The sequence below is a fragment of the Calidris pugnax genome, unplaced genomic scaffold (assembly GCF_001431845.1).
Source record: "Calidris pugnax isolate Ruff unplaced genomic scaffold, ASM143184v1 scaffold161, whole genome shotgun sequence".
In the NCBI taxonomy this organism is placed as follows: Eukaryota; Metazoa; Chordata; class Aves; order Charadriiformes; family Scolopacidae; genus Calidris; species Calidris pugnax.
This window is the reverse complement of record NW_015090955.1, coordinates 231579-249089: the sequence shown is the minus strand read 5'-3', so window position 1 is coordinate 249089 and position 17511 is coordinate 231579. Positions and strand designations below refer to the sequence as shown.

General features: G+C 47.7%; 1 protein-coding gene across 3 annotated transcripts in view; it reads right to left on the bottom strand.

The window, feature by feature from the left end:
* The window catches only part of CAMTA1 (calmodulin binding transcription activator 1), a 361470-nt gene extending 347547 nt beyond the window's left edge, over positions 1-13923 (bottom strand). For all 3 annotated transcript variants that reach the window (XM_014952061.1, XM_014952063.1, XM_014952062.1), the window contains exon 1: positions 13829-13923. In XM_014952061.1, coding sequence (XP_014807547.1) covers positions 13829-13895 — 67 coding nt within the window. In that variant the 5' untranslated portion in view covers positions 13896-13923. The remainder of the gene's footprint in view (positions 1-13828) is intronic.
* Between the last annotated feature and the right edge of the window lie 3588 nt (positions 13924-17511).

Genomic DNA, 17511 nt, shown 5'->3' with positions numbered 1-17511 from the left:
GCGCCGGTCCGTCCCGATAAGAGAGAACGCGCCGCCGGTGCCCGCCGGGAGGGCGGCGATAGCGGGGACGGAGCTCCCCCCCGGGCCGGCGGAGCGCCCACGGGACCCCGCGTTTGCGGGGAAAGGCGGTGTTTTCTCTAGGGAGGAACCAAAACCTCCGCCGAGCACCGGGAAGCGCTTTCCCCAGGCGGGGTCTGGGACCCGGTCATCGCCCCGGGACCGCCCCGTTCCCCGGGACCGTCCCTACGGGGCCCCGCGCATCTGCTCAGGGCCGGGACGGGCCCCTCCAGCCCCGCAGAGCCCCCCCGACCCCTTGCCCCGGGGATCCCCGCCGTGTCCCGCACTGCGGAGGGGGGAGCTCCGCGGGCCCGTCCCCCCGGGGCGGTGCGGGACGGGGCGGGGGGGCAGAGGAGGGTCCGCGGGACGGGGCGGGGGGCAGAGGAGGGTCCGCACTCTCTGCAGAGCCCGGGGGTGCCCCAACCCAACCCGGGAGACTGGGGGTGCCCGAGGGAGCCCCGAGCCCACCGGGAGGCTGGGAGCGAGCAGGAGGCGGGGGCCGTGCCGCCCCCCGCACACGGCCGGGGCGCTGGAGCCTGGGCTGGAAAATCCCGCAAGGAACCAAGGAAATCCCTTTGTCCTTTTAAACATCGCCTGGGAAGAGACAGAGCCCTTCCCGGGCCGAGGTTCCTCCCCATCTCCCGCAAAACCCAACGTCCCGGCACTTCTGCCTCCTCCAGCAGAGCCCCGGACCCATCCGGTGCCCGCACAAGGCAAACGGAGATAGAAACTTTGATTTCCTTTGATGAGTGACTAAACACCCCCCAAAAAAAAGGATATTTTCCCTTAGATCCTCACGAGAGGGAACTTGTTTAAGAAGACCTGTTGGTGCTCTGGCTCTGCTAAACGCTGGAGCCATCCCCCAGCTAAGAGCAAAGAGGAGCAGGAGTGATGGGTCTCTTCTAAGAGGGAAGAAAGGAAAATTCCTTTTTCCTATTTTCAGCGAGCTGCTAATCTCCTGGAGCGTGAAAGGCACATTGAAGAAGAGGCTCCGGAATGACAGGCTCACTCCCGACGGTCACAAAAGCTAATCTAGTATTCTCTGTCCTATAAATACACACAAATATTAACGCAGCTACAGGATCTGCTACGATAATTGTTTCCTTCAGCTGTTCAAGATAACGCTGGAAACTTTTCTAGTTGCCAGGCTGGCAAAGAGCTGTCATTTTCCTGATGAGTTCCAGGGAATTTATGTCTCTCCTTGGATAGTCTTCCCAGATGATCCGTACGCTTCGCAGAGACAGGAGGCAGCCCTACAGCTGGAGCTCCTCACTGTATTATGGCATTAAAAAAAAAGAATTCTAGATTATAATAGGTATCCCTGGGCTGTTAAGAGAGGGAAGACAATTTCCTGGTGCAAGTATAAGATGTTTAGGTGACATAGAATCATCTAGGTTGGAAGAGACCCTTGGGATCATCGAGTCCAACCATCTCCCCTACTCTACAAAGTCCTCCCCTACACCATGTCCCTCAGCACTGCATCTAAACGGCCCTTAAACACAGCCAGGGATGGGGACTCCACCCCCTCCCTGGGCAGCCTGTTCCAGTGTCTGACCACTCTTTCAGTGAAAAATTCTTTCCTAATGTTCAGTCTAAACCTCCCCTGTTGGAGCTTGAAGCCGTTCCCTCTCGTTCTGTCACTAATTACCTGGGAGAAGAGACCAGCACCAACCTCTCTACAGTGTCCTTTCACGAAGTTGTAGAGAGTGATGAGGTCTCCCCTCAGCCTCCTCTTCCTCACACTAAACAGCCCCAACTCCCTCAGCCGCTCCTCATACGATTTGTTTTCCAGCCCCCTCACCAGCTTCGTTGCCTCCTCTGCACTCGCTCCAGCACCTCCAGATCTCTCTTGGATTGAGGTGCCCAAAACTGGACACAACACTCGAGGTGTGGCCTCCCCAGTGCTGAGTACAGGGGGACAATCACCTCCCTACTTCTGCTGGTCACACTATTTTTGATACAAGCCAGGATGCCATTGGCTTTCTTGCCCCCCTGGGCACACGCCGGCTCATATTCAGCCCTTTGTCAACTAGAACCCCCAGGTCTCTTTCCTCCAGGCAGCTCCAGCCACACTTCCCCCAGCCCGTAGCGCTGCAGGGGGTTGTTGTGGCCCAATAACATCTCACTCAACACAGAGAGCCAGCCCGCCTGGAGCCCCTGGGAGCCCCAGTGGCCCCTATGGACAGACCTGCCCTGCCATCCCTTCTGCAGCAGGAGGTGGCCCCAGGACCAGCCCAGAGCACGGCCCCCAGTGCCCCGGGAAAGCCAGCCCCCCCCCCGGGACTGCCAGCCCCACCGCTGCCTCTGCCCTGAGCTCATCTCCTGCCACCTCACTCTCCTGCAAGATTAACCTCGGGCTGGGATTAAGAAGGGCTCCAGCTTCCATGTGGACATTCAGGGAAGGCTACGTAAGGAAGAGGAGGAGAGAAACGGTGGAGCTAACCCATCTCTGAGTTAGGAGGATCTCACTCTGCTGCCAAAGAAGGATTTCACTGAATTTCACTGAATTTTAGAGTTGGAAGGGACCATAGAAATCATCTAGTCCAACTCCCCTGCTGAAGCAGGATTGCCCAGAGCTTGTCAGAGCATGTTACTCAGGAGCATCCAGGCGGGGCTTGAAGATCTCCAAGGAAGGGGACTCCACACCCTCCCTGGGCAGCCTGTTCCAGGGCTCTGCCACCCTCACCGTGAAGAAGTTTCTCCTCATATTTGAGTGGAACCTCTTATGTTCCAACTTGTGCCCGTTGCCCCTCGTCCTGTCACTGGGAACCACTGAGAAGAGTCTGGCTCCCTCCTCCTTCAACCCTCCCTTGAGATACTTGTAGGCATTGATGCTGGAGAGCTGCGTGGGGCTGGTTCTGCAGAGACCGGTGCTCGTGGCCGAAATGCAGGGGGCAACTGTGGCCACCACCAGCCTGTCCCAGCACAAACGTTTATTTTGGTCCCAGCCCTCACCGCGTTGTTCCCTTCCGTACTCCTGAGAACAAATCACCATAAGGTGCTCCACATGGGGTTAGACCTTGAGATCACCCAGAAACATCATGAAATGCAAAATCAGCTACGTGCGTACACCAGAGCGTCCATCCCTTCTCTCCAAAGCTCAAGTAGTTCCTTCTGTGCCTCTCTGGCTCATTAGAGTAATGAGGTCCGTGTGGTCTGATTGACAAGGTTGTTCAGGACACCAGCTGCCTCCTCCCAGCCGTGACAGCCCGGGGAAGGAGGACCAGCTCTGCTTCCAGGGCACACACAACCTGCCTGGCCCCACAGCCAGCTCTGCCCAACACCTTCGGAGCACTCCCTGCCCTTCCAGAGCATTCCCAGTCCACAAAGACCATGAGAATTTGTGTGGATGAAGCTCAAGTAGTTCCTTCTGTGCCTCTCTGGCTCATTAGAGTAATGAGGTCCGTGTGGTCTGATTGACAAGGTTGTTCAGGACACCAGCTGCCTCCTCCCAGCCGTGACAGCCCGGGGAAGGAGGACCAGCTCTGCTTCCAGGGCACACACAACCTGCCTGGCCCCACAGCCAGCTCTGCCCAACACCTTCGGAGCACTCCCTGCCCTTCCAGAGCATTCCCAGTCCGCAAAGACCACGACAATTTGTGTGGATAAGGACAAGTGAGGCATTTTTAAGGAGCTATCAAAGTACTGTAGACTCTGCTACATACAGCTAATGATCTTAGTCTCTTCCTCAACATCAGCTTTTCTATCAGGAGAAAAAAAACCTGAATAAACTACTCCCTGCCCTTCCAGAGCATTCCCAGTCCGCAAAGACCACGACAATTTGTGTGGATAAGGACAAGTGAGGCATTTTTAAGGAGCTATCAAAGTACTGTAGACTCTGCTACATACAGCTAATGATCTTAGTCTCTTCCTCAACATCAGCTTTTCTATCAGGAGAAAAAAAACCTGAATAAACTGACTCTCACACAGTGGTAGCGCATAGGTTGTTACATAGATCACGTTGCTGCAATATTACGGATGCTATTTCAACATGGATTTCCCATCAAACACGCCAGCAAAGTCCCAAATATTTTCATTTAATTCCTGGTGCAGTAAAACGATAAGAAAGAAGCCATCCGAATCGAAGTGCTGCTGGTATCTTTCAAGTTTCCCTGCTCCCCACTGTTTAAAAATCAGAGGTCTAATCACTATTAAGGCACAGAGGTACCAAACTGCAAAAGATTCTGTGCGTGTAGGGAACAGGATAAACTGCCTCGGTTGTACCTTTCCAGGGGCACAAACACGGAGCCACCTCCAGCTGATAAGCTCCAAGGAAGGAGACGTGCCAGGCTTTTTTTTTTTGCAGCCCAAATCATGAATAATTTTTAACACCGCACTGATAAAAAGCTGCTGCTACTCCGATGTACGGTGTTTGGGTTTTGTTGGTAAGAGGCAGGTGAAATATTAAAGTTCTTTAAAAAAGATATATAAAATAATCTTTGTTGTCATTCAATGGCAGATGTGGGCCTGGCTTGGTTAATTGGGTTAATGTGATGATTTGGCACGCTCAGTTATATGCAGAAGTAAAGCTGTAAAGAATACATTCAAATATCCTGTTATGGATATTCAGCAAATTATACATCTACCGTTGCCATGGCAAGCATCAAAAAGCAAAACAATTCAGATGGTTTTAATAGCTGTAATGACAATGCTGGAACCCCATTTCTTTTGAATTGTTTGCACAAAGTTACTCCATGATTTAGAAGGAAGGAATGCCAAGTGTTTTTACAAAAGTACTCTTTAAAGTGTGAAGAGAGATGCTTAAAAAAAAAAATCCCTCTCAACGATAGAAATGAAATGGTTTTGCCCTTTCCTCTCTCCACTTACAGAATAAACCCCCGGCTCAGCCAAGTCAACGTGTAGGTATAAATCCACCCTTACTTCCCAATGCAGTGCTGCCCTTGGGAAGTGTAACTGCTGGTTCCCAAGTTCATTGAAACCAGACAAATGTCCCCAAACATGCTTTTTTTCAGAAAGGTTCTCCCAGAGAAGCATACTCTATTTGGGGCAGTGCCATCCAAATAACTTGCCCAAAATGCCGTGTGGAAGTCGAAGAATGTACATTATCAGGAACTAAAGACACTGGTTACTCTGGGAATGGAGGAAACTGCCCTGGCTGGAGGCCAAATTTGGTCATCTTCCACATTCTGGGATGTGGGGTGGATACTTTCTTCTCCCCGTTCCTTCTGTAGTTCTGAGCCTGTTTATTTCCCTTAGAAATACAAACACTACATTCAACTAATCTCTAGTACAACTCTGTGGGCTCCGGGGAATTTACACCAAACTCAACCGAAGCGTAACTCCAGAGCCTAAACCATTTCAACAGACCCTGCAGGAAAGATGGATTTGCTGTGCAAAGCCTGGTGAAGTCTTTGTAGCTCTTTGAGCCAGTAGCCTCAACACGAAACACAGCATTTACCTGTTTAACCAAGAACAAGGGCAGAAAGGTTTTATTCCCCTACGCTGGCACCGACCCCAGAAGGGAAACAAGATGGAGCCTGATTTGTTCTGGTTAAACATCCAACAGCTCCAGAACTGATTTAACGTGGGTGCCAACCTCTTGCCTTTGGCTGCAGCCAGCAGTGCCAAGGAGAAGGCTGCCATGCCATGCTGTGGCACCCTGCCTCTGCCACAGCCCTGCTGCTCTCCCTCCGCCGTCCTTAGTCCTTCTCTTCCCTTAAAACTGCCCAGGTTCTGTCTCCACTCTGGTTCCTGCTCCAAGCACCCTGGTGGCACTAAAAAAATAGCAATTATTTTGCTCTAATATACACCCATAAGCCAGTTAGAGGAGAAAAATCTGAAATATGAGGTAAATTAAAGCTTCCAACTAAGGGGATTTACCAGTAAGTCACCATAAAACTCAGATAATTTATTTTTTCAATTCTGCAGCAACTTTCTCCAATTTGTTTGGATTAGCTATTAGAAATTATGTCTCAAAAATTAAAGAAAATGTCTATTGACCATTATATCAAACTCTAAATTTAGCCAGAAAAAAAAAGAATAATTAGGCTGTGATTTATTCTGGTAGTCAACTTACATTAACAATTTTTTCTCCCCGTTTATGTAATTCTGGCAAAATCAAATAATATATACAACGCTCATAAATGCTGGGCTAGATTTAGTAAAGACAATTTCCTACAGTATATTCAGGACATTCCTCTTTGCTTTCTGTTACAATAAGACAATCAAGTTAGTTAGTTTAAGGAGGTAATACGATTGTCATCCATGGTAGCCTCATAATTTTACTGCAGTTTTCAATAAGGTACATGGAAGGATTTCTTTTTTTTTTTAATTATTTATTTTTTTTGGTAAGCTGCCATCACCCTGTAACAAGCCCCACAGCCTGGCTGCTGCTCTCTGGGAGTGTTTCCCCCCAAAATCCCAACCCTCAAGGCAAGGCTGCCCTCATTACCTGGGAGGCAAGGATGAAATGTGCATCTTGCCTCGAGCAGGGTGACAGTCCCCAGCTCAGGACCTGCCAGGAAACTGGACAGGCTGGAGTAACCATTATTAACCAGTATTACTTGAGGAAAAAGCCACTTTCCATCATTCTTATTTTCCCCTCAACACGTACAAGCCAGCAATCTTCAGGTTAGTTGGTATCACGTCTCCAGCCGTAGCTGAAGCAAATAATAACATGAAAGTACATTTAAGTCCAAGATCCCTAAATGTACACTCCTAAATTTCTGTTCCTACTTTTAAACAGATAGCTTTTCCAGGATACTTAACTCCTCTGCAATTGGACTGCTGTCTGTATTAGCTGAATAAATACAGATCTAGGAGCCAAACTTTAGTCACCAAGGTAGGAAAATGTCAGCCTCAGGCAGTGAGAAGGGAGGAATGAGTAATGGAAGAGTACGAGGACGGAAGAACAAAAGGAGAAGGAAGGAAGAGAAATTGATGACGGTAACAGAGGCAGGAGGAGTTCAAAGCCAGGCTGATTCAGGAACGAGAAGCCAGAGGCAAAGTCAAATTTAACTGAGTCAGCCTGTTCCCAAGGAGCTTCTGGTGACAGCACCAGCCAGGCCCTGCCCTCTGCCCCACGCCTGGCTGGAGCTACAACCCAGTCCTCATTCACACACTCCCCTCAGCTATTCCGGGTACCCGTGATGCACAACATCATTAACAAACACCAGAGCACTCGTGCTTTCAATTAAAAACCATTATTGTTGAAATCAGGATGGCAAATCTTTAAAGGACTCCACCGCCACCGGGTTCTGCCGTGCTATAAATTCACGACGAGAAGGAACTTCCCTGACTTTTTTTTCATCATTACTTATGAATAGATAAAGCAAATGGGAATACAATTCCAGTATCACAACCCAGAATCAACGGGGACTTGCCGACTGGCACCACGGCACCGCAGCTGCTCAACTTATCTCCTGGGTACCCAACTGATGCCTTCTTTACACAAACCCCTTCTTGGTCATCAAGGACATGCAGTACTTCCTATAAACAAAAATGATCGTTTTAATATTTTCTCATTAGTTACAGCTACACAGCAGAGCTTGCTTCCTAGATATGCCTAAACCTTGCCTAACTATTAAAACAATTCTTTCCCATATGACCCCCCGAGAGTTGGACGGAGCAAACAATACACACAAACAGTATGTGCAAAAAAACGTGCAGAAATAGCGAGTCGTTACTAGATGATTTTATTTGTGAGTTCTTGACTTTCCCCTGAACTTCCTCCCCTGAAGAACTGGCAGGGTAATACCTTTTTTTTTCTTGAAGCAGTGTAAATCAGTTCCTACACACTCAGTAGCAGAGCGAAAATTAAGATGTAAAAGAGTAAAGAATGCAGAAGAACCCTATTATTCAACAACAATACCATTTGCTGCTGATCTGCAGTTGCTAAGACGGGCACATCAATTATTTATAGAACCCAGAGTGTTAAATATGAAGTATTTCAGCCTGGGACAGTATGAAGGTAAAACCAGGAACGTGATCCTGTCAGAACTGCAGAATTGTAGGCAAGGACAGAATATCCCAACACAGATTACCCTTTTTATTGAACCATAAATTGAAAAAGGTCCTTACGAAGTGTCACTGTCGGTGTTAAGTGATACGCATTCTCTTTTTTTGACAGCTTCAGTCTATATTTAACGTTTATCTAAAATGCTATTTCTGCCAGGGAAACAATTCGCAATATCTTCGAAAAGCACAAGTTAGCATAACCTCATCTGAATATTTACATGAAGTCCACGACCTTCTCTCTGTCCCTACTTACAGCTACCAACAGCCCGTCACGCTCACTCCACAACGTGCTCCAAACCACCAGGGCTCTGCCATTCTCCTGGTGCTGCAAAGACCTCACCACACAACACCGAGACTACATCGCCTCCCTGGACCTCCAACTCAGAGTAAGTTACTTTAAGTAACTTCCACTGACTCTTCAGAGTGGGAGACACATTCAGAACTAGCAAGAATTGTGCATAAAATTCCTTCTCTTTACCTGGTAAGAGAACTATTAATATTGGAATTAGCTTTTATACTTGCAATGATGTCTTTCAGCTTCCATCTCCGATTAAACAGTAAAACCTGAGACCTAGCGCTGCACAATGTCAATTTTTACAACACCTCTTCCTGCTTCAAAAAAAAAAGTCGGTGTTAAGTGATACGCATTCTCTTTTTTTGACAGCTTCAGTCTATATTTAACGTTTATCTAAAATGCTATTTCTGCCAGGGAAACAATTCGCAATATCTTCGAAAAGCACAAGTTAGCATAACCTCATCTGAATATTTACATGAAGTCCACGACCTTCTCTCTGTCCCTACTTACAGCTACCAACAGCCCGTCACGCTCACTCCACAACGTGCTCCAAACCACCAGGGCTCTGCCATTCTCCTGGTGCTGCAAAGACCTCACCACACAACACCGAGACTACATCGCCTCCCTGGACCTCCAACTCAGAGTAAGTTACTTAAAGTAACTTCCACCGACTCCTCAGAGCTGGAGACACATTCAGAACTAGCAAGAATTCTGCATAAAATTCCTTCTCTTTACCTGGTAAGAGAACTATTAATATTGGAATTAGCTTTTATACTTGCAATGATGTCTTTCAGCTTCCACCTCCGATTAAACAGTAAAACCTGAGACCTAGCGCTGCACAATGTCAATTTTTACAACACCTCTTCCTGCTTCAAAAAAAAAATTAAGTAAATTTATAACAATATTAAAACTGAAAGTTAATTTTTCTCTAGGATCACCAATTGATCGAAATCAACCAGAAGTATAAAGTAAACAGATCTTAGTTGGAGAAAATAGTATGGGCTCAATGGCAGTGGGCAGTCACCTGGATAACGAGCCCGAAGAGCACATTTCAGAGAGGGATTGGCAAGCTCTGCTGATGAACTGCAGCAACCAGGAGTGGAACACAAGGACTGCACAAACTTCTGGTGGATTTGGCATTGAGCCCTTAGAGTTAAGGTTAAAATCCTGCTCCCTTCCTCCCATGGGAATCACTCACTGTCATTAAGGGAGGTGCCAAAACCCTCAGGTTTTCATGCCACACAAACGTGTGCTTTACACCTCCCACATCGAGATTTCAACCTCTCACATCTGAAAACTTTAAATCCAGTATCATCAGTCACCTGAGTGGATAGCCAGGAAAAATAAGCACTGACTCTACAAAAGCCCTTGTTTACTAAGCTATTATAAACAACTCGTTAGCCACGCTAATCCCATACAGTGAGTGGCACATTAGTGGCAGGTATCCACCATCTACTACAGGAAAAGCTACACTGTCTGTCTCTAAATATAGCTCATTTATTTTATGCTAGTCAGTTGCCAGCTTTTATTCAAAAAGGGTGAATTTTTACTTGAGCAGACAAATCATGTGGCAGATATTAATATACTCATCGTAACTTCCACAGAATCCAAGTTCCAACTTACATTCTCAGTAGTGACACTGAACATCTATCTGCACAAAAAGGTGCTGGTATGGTTCATAGCAAGTACCAGGTACAACACCCAAAAATCACAGAGAAATGCTGTCTGTGGCTCATCTGAGGAACTAACGTGTACTAGTCAAAAATGTCCCCAATTTCTTGGGGGAAAAGAGCCAAAGCAAAGCAAAACAAACTCCACAAACAACAGCAGAAAGCTGCAGAGCCCTACCTTCCTGTAACAAGAGCTGGAGTACCAGCCACTGATACACAACGTGGTATCACTCAAATGCATGGATGGGTCCATGAAATATTCTATGCCGAATGAAATATTTCAAAGACAGAAGAAGAAGTCTAATGGCATCTCCTCCAGCTGCCTCGCCTCTGACATTGAGGGTGAGATCTTCAAATACAATGACTACAAAATGTTGTCTGACAAACCACTTACAGATAAGGAATAACACTGAACCCTAAGATCAAAGCGCACGAGCGAGTGATTCACCTTCCCTTCTCCAGTGCTTCAAGACAGGCTGAACACGAACACACTCTTAGGGGTTTGGAAAAGCTCCACCTCGTTTGAGTGAGAGAATTTGCATGGAGTGGGGAGATGAGGCCACAACACCCCAAACGACCTGGTGTGATTCTCTCAGATCAGCATCCCCCCTTCCCAGCACCAGAGCTTTGTCAGACCGTGTCCCCCAAGTGACTGATGGACACCACCTCCCACTGCTGCCACCTCCCACCGACCCAAAGCTGCAGCAAGAGAGCCAGCAAAACAGAACACCTATTTCCCAGTGCTCTCCTGCAACTGAAAGCCCAAATGCCGACAAGACTGAGCGGAAAACCCCCAAATCCCCAACCTAGTCTAGTAGGGAACTGCCTGTCCTCAGGGTCACACAAAATACCCCGTGCTGGAAGAAAGAAGAAACAGCAAGGAGTTGGCAACGCGCAAAGCACAACGCCTGCAGAAGTGATTCTACTGATGCCAAATGTGGTGCTATCTGAGCTTTCCAGCCACCGCTGAGCTGACAGCACGTGCCGTGATGCCGGAGCTGGCAGAGGCCATCCCGAGCACAGCTAGTGGCCACGGGCCACCTTAAAGGAGTAGCACCACACATCCCCTCCTTCCGCTAACCTTTAGTGGCAGGAATAGTAAAATAACACATCTACAGTGCTTCTCTGTCAAAAGTGCAGTAAATACCAAAAAACAGCTCTCCATTTGGCCCAGCTGGCCGTGATGCCAGGAGCAGGGTGCTCGGGCCACCACCGACACACGTTGGCCAAACTCCAGGGCCCCAACAGTGAGCTGCAGGAACAGGGTACGGCTACAGGTCCTGGCACCGGGCAACCGGCACAACCGTAAGGACATAGCTCCTTGCCAGCACTGCCTGAACTCCAATTTTAGCAGAATTAAAGCTTTCCAGATTGACGGGGAAGAATTTCAAAACTCAAAGAGCGTAACAGATTTCCATCCGAGTTTATAGAAATAGCTGAAGACACCAACAAGCCTTAAAACGCCCATATGCAGGAAAAGAATGAACAAAACTATCAGATCTCCCAAAATATGGATTAAGCATCACAGAAATTTGCTAATTACTGTTTTATGTATGCTCGGATTCTCAACTCTGGTGTTATCACCATATATCTTAAAATATGACAACTTATGCAAGTTACAACAATTTAAAAAAAAAACAATCTGTATTTCATTATATTTATGCAGCATTTCAAACATGGTCACATTTCACAGATGACATAGGACAAAATACTACTTTTTCTCCAAAAGAGTTGAATCTGGTGGTGTTCCTTTGGTGGGAAACAACGATGTCCCAAAGGTCAACAGAGAGCCAGCATCTCCCTTCCCAGACACCCCGTGCACACATATGGCATTGCTGGATCTCTCATATTTACTAGAAATATGAATCAGCCTGAAGAAATAACTTCTGACACCATCAGAACTGCACTGCTGATGGTCAGGAAAGGCTGGGGTGTCAGCACAGTCAACAGCCTGAGCCCTGCCCCGCACAACACTCTGTATGACAGACCACATCTGGATTGGAAACAGTTTAAACACATCAAAATTAGAACTGGCATCAACACCTAAACTACAGCAAATTCCTCCCTCGTTGTTGTTTTGAAGATGACACTTCCAGCAGAAGAGAATTATTTACAAATACTCCCATTCACACCTTATTCTGCTTCTCCTACTGTCAAGATCTTCTGCTTGTCACAGAAACGCCCTCCTGTCCCATGCACCTCCTGCCAGAAAGCGCCGAGAGGCAGGGGGGCAACGCACAGATAATTACTACAAACCTGGAACACTTTCAAGGAGAATGTTTGCTTTTGACTTTGGGGGGATTAAAGTCAGTCTTCCATGAACAAGCATGAAAATATCCCGAGGAGAGCTACGTTACTAATGAAGATTTTCTTGCTTCTTGTCAGTTGCTTCAGCCACTTCTGCTGCCAGTGGATGCACGTTAACCAAGGCTTTTCTACTGCACGGGCTCTGCAGGTGTGATTAAATCTGCCTCTTACTTCCCAAAGTCCCCAAGTGGACTATCATGCCTCAGTTACAGAGATAATTTCTCAGAATGAAAGAGCCAATAAGAAGCGATTCCTTTGGGCATCTCAACAGCATTAACACAAAATGCAGTAAAAAGCACCAGAGTAGCAGAAAGCAATTTAGTCCTCATGGAGGCAACTTGTTTGCAAGGCATTTCAAACCTTTTAACCAACTCTATCCTGCCCGGGCTTAAGTCCGGAGATGGTGCAGGCAATGGCTGCAGTGAACCCTCAGCTCCGGAGAATGGCACTGGCTGCAATTTAACTGCTTGCCCTCATCTCTGATTTCTCTTCTGGCCCTCATCACGCGACACCGCAGCTCACAACCTGGTACAATCACAGAATCACAGAATCTTCTAGGTTGGAAGGGACCTCAAAGATCATCTTGTCCAACCGTCAACCTCACTGACAAAAATAGACACCCACACAACAAACAAGGAGCATCATCACTAAACCAGACCTCCCAGCACTACATCAACCCCTCTTTTGGACACCTCCAGGGATGGGGCCTCAACCACCTCCCTGGGCAGCCCATTCCAATGGCTGAGAACCCTTACAGTGAAAACATTTTTCCCAATATCCAGCCTGAACCTCCCCTGGTGTAACTTGAGGCCATTTCCTCTCGTCCTGTCGCCTGTGACTTGGGAGAAGAGACCGACCCCCACCTCTCTACACCCTCCTTTCAGGGAGTTGGAGAGAGCAAGAAGGTCTCCCCTCAGCCTCCTCTTCTCCAGGCTGAACACCCCCAGCTCCCTCAGCCTCTCCTCATGAGACTTGTGCTCCAGACCCCTCACCATCTTTGTCGCCCTTCTCTGGACCCGCTCCAGCACCTCGATGTCTTTTTTATGGTAGGGGGCCCAAAACTGGACACAGTACTCAAGGTGAGGCCTCACCAGTGCCGAGTACAGGGGGACCATCACCTCTCGGGCCCTACTCGCCATGCTGTTCCTGACACAGGCCAGGATGCTGTTGGCTTTCTTGGCCACCTGGGCACACTGCTGGCTCCTGTTCAGCCGACATCACTAGAGTGATGCTGCAGGGTGAGCTGCAGACCTGCCAGCGTGAACATGCAAGGACACGGGGAAGAGTGTGGGTCTCATGGGGGTTAGAACAGAACAATGCAGCTTTGGGGGAGCCCTGAGCACAGAAAGGGCAGGGCAGGGGTGAGAGGCATCACTGGGACTTCATGCAAATCAGAGGAGGGAATTCAGAAAACTCAGCTACGGTTTGAGGGAAGGGGTCCCGTCCCGTTTGCCTCCTGAGGGAAGGGACCACACGAAGTCCCGCAGGCTCCAAAATGCACTCAATTAGCTGTTCCTTTTACCTTTTTGTTCTACCCAGCATTTCTTCAAGAGCACTGTCATCTCTGGCTTTGGCATCCTACTCATCATCTAGGAATTCATGTTGCCGTTTCCTCCCTGAAAGGAAAAAAGTCCCATCGTCAGTCATTTGCTACACAGAGGAAAGGACAAATTTGACAGAGTATTTTTGCCACTGTTCAAGTTCAAAGACCGTTGCTCCTTGAGCAGACAGCACTGCCAGTTGTGCTCTCTGCTACGGTGTCACTCATCCAAAATCAATCAGCCTGTGTTGACTCTAGAAACTTACCCCGAATTTACCTGTGAGCAGCTGAAAAGCTGTCAGTATCTCAGACCTGCCTGGAAAGAAAGAGCAGGGCAATGACTCACCCCGAGGAAACAAAAAAATCCCAGCAACAACAGGAGAGACTTGCACCAAGCAAATATCTTTATTTTCTTTTAAAACATTCTGAAAGCGTTAAGCTATATGAAAAAGCAGCAATATGGCACTGAGAAAGCACACTTAATCTTAGGGAAGCCTTCGTTTTGTATCACGTGAGCCAAATTAAAAATAAAACTAAACACAAGTGTACAAAGCAGAGACAAAAAAAATCAATTTTCTCAAAGAGATAACATGAGGGACTCCCACAGGGGCTGGCAAATTCTGGAAGAGAGAAAGAGATTATATTTTATGGGAAGAGATTCAATAACCATTCTTTTCCCATAAAGCTAGTGATGGAGGATTGTCACTGCTCCATAGCCACACTGTGCACATTTCAGGACAACAGTAACAGAAAATCAATAGCATCTTTTATACGTGATAAGACATTATCTCCACGGACTCCTAATACTAACAAATGGGACCAAAGAAGACCTTTACTAAAATTTAGTAGTCAGCATTAATCTGGCTGATAAGAGCGGGGTAGCACGCTGCTCTACATCCTTGGAATTATTTTTTTTATTTTTTTTTATTTTTTTTTTTCTTTAAGAAATAACTCTGCTCAGAGCTTCACCCTCCACTGAAGCCAAAGAGCCCCCAGATGACACTACATTAAAAGTCTAACAATGTTGAACCCTGGCGCTGTCGCTCGACAGCCCCATCGGCATACATTTCCTCCGGCTGATGGCTGTAATCATTAGGAGGTAGGAGCTTTATCAGGTGGTAATTTGACAGCTTTGACAAGCTCGGCTGAATTTATGGCACTTTCTAGTTTTTCCCTCCATTGAGCTGAGATGGAACTAAAGTTAATATTAGCAAAAACACTTTGTGCGGGGGCAATTTTCCAGCGATGACTACACGATTCCAGTTACTAAGAGAATCTGCTAAACAAGGCCTCCTCGCAGTCCCTGTTGGCTCCCCCAAGGCTGGGGAAGAAGGTTCCCCACCAGCCCATGAGCCCAGATGAAAGGTTCCGTAGATGGAAGGAATCTCAGGTATCTCTGGCTCTAAAGCAGCAGAAATTAATCAATTTGGGAACACCCCTGCACCTTGTAGAGGAGGCACCAGCAGCCTAGAGAAACACAAGCACAGATGTTTCACTTGGCTTAAAAAGAAACTTTTAGCTCCAAACCCAGTCTTCCACTGCCAGCTTGCTGCCCCTTTTTCACCACACAGCACTGGTCAGAAAGGCTGGACCTTCAGAAGCACCCTCAGACACGACCACAGAGGCTGCCCAGTCCCTCCTGAGGACCCTTCCCAGCACATTCTGCTACCTGTGAACACCTAACCCCATTTATGACCTCAACACCTTACATGAAGAATGGTGACGTTCAGGATCATTACACTCCTTTCTGGGTGTGGGCTCAACATCTTTTAAACAGAGCACCTAATTTCTTTTCTGTCTATAAAAAAAAATCTAGGATGTTAAAGCTTAGGAAAAAGGCAAAAAATACCCCCATATAACACTGAGAGCTTCTTGCATTTCCATGGATCAACCAGTCCACTCTAAGGAACCCCACCAATTAGGTCTGAGGAGGAGAGGTACCAATAGACTGTGACTCTGGGGAACACCAGAGCTGTATGAGGACACTATTAAGGCTACTCCCAGGTCACAAAAGGAGGATGCTCCACACGCTGGAGCAGAAGCCACAGTGTCACCTGCCTGACCACACATGGGCTGGCTACTCCCAGGCTCTGCTTCTCTCATCCCAAAGCCTGTGTCCCACACAGCACCACCACGCTTCCTTGTGTGGGGTCAGGAACCTGCTGGTGGCAACGTGGGCAAGAGGAACACCACTCTCTGAACCAAAACTTGGCAAGTCAGTAAAGCAGGGACAAGTACTTTTCTTTCTTTTTTTTTTTTTTCTCCCCAAATTGCATTTTGCCATAAATGTTACATTTCCTCTGTTATAATTTAGGGTTTTAAAGAGCTACCTCTACATGCTTAGAAAGCACAGTTCATATTTAGCTCCCTGAAGTCGTATTTCTCCCTTCCTATATTACCCTGCCAAGATGTGACATCTGTGGACTGTTCCCAAAAAAATTCCCCTGAATCATCTGTGATGTGTGCGGAACAGCGGCCAGAGCTGGCAACCAGCAGCTGTGTCTTTTAGGAAAGCGTTAGATCAATCTGGTAGGGGGGGAAGGATTCCCAGTAACTCTGCCACTAACGTCCCCGAGGACCACACAACTCCCAAACCACGTTAGAAAAAAGAGCACAATTACGACAGGAGCGAAAATCCATGGGAAATGGTGTTGCCATGGCAACTGACATCCTCAGAACTCCAGCCGTCTTTGCATTTTTTGCACAGGCTCAATGACTCCTAAACCACGTGGAGAAACAGGAGTGTAGCAGGTGTGTTCATTCAGGAAAAGCACGCTGCCAGGAGATTCCCTGTACAGCAGGCCCTGCTCTGCTTCTCAGAAAGGGAGCCTTTGTGGTCCTCCTGTTCCAAGCACTGCATCTCACTCACTGCGAGCGCAGAGGAACTTCTAAAACACATTCCAAGCACTGCATCTCACTCACTGCGAGCACAGAGAGGAACTTCTACAACGCGATCAATACTTCCTTGTTAACTACCTTTGGATCAGAAAAAAAACCCTATTAAATATTAAAACATTCCTGTTTTCAAACAAAAGTTACGTGAGGATTAAACCCAGAGCAGATCAGCCGAGCTTTGGAATGGGAAAACACAGCTTCAGCTCCACGGCAGACTGTACTGGTGCTAATGAGCAATCTTTCAGAAGCTTCTCTTTGAGGATGGCAGTTCCCTAAAATTCCTCCAGCACCCCCTGAGCAAACATCAGCTCCAGCTACTGGGGAACATCCAGCCACAAGCAGGAAAGGCCTTATTTTTCTCCCTGGCTGCCTTACCACAGCAATAACGCCTCCAAACAGCCAGCGTGCTTTGTAACGAGGCACAGGTTAAGCACAGACTGGGAAGCCCTTCTGCTAAAAATTCTGTCTGCTCCCGCTTTGAGGTTATTTCCTTCAATTTTGCTCCTGGGTAAGACTCGGTGAGTGCCCTCTCATGGTTAACCCACCATCAAGACTGCCTGCTCTTTGCACAGCAACAGAGCTTCCTCTCCAGGGGGACACCTTCTCTGCTCTGTGCTGAGAAGCCAAAGCAGCTCCATTGACCCCGGAGAAACAGCTCCAGGGTTCTCCCGGCGGCAAAGCCGCGGTTGAGCTGCCGTTCTCTCCCTGCCGGCCGCCCTGAGCCAACCTCTTCACAGAATCACAGAACCTTCTAGGTTGGAAGGGACCTC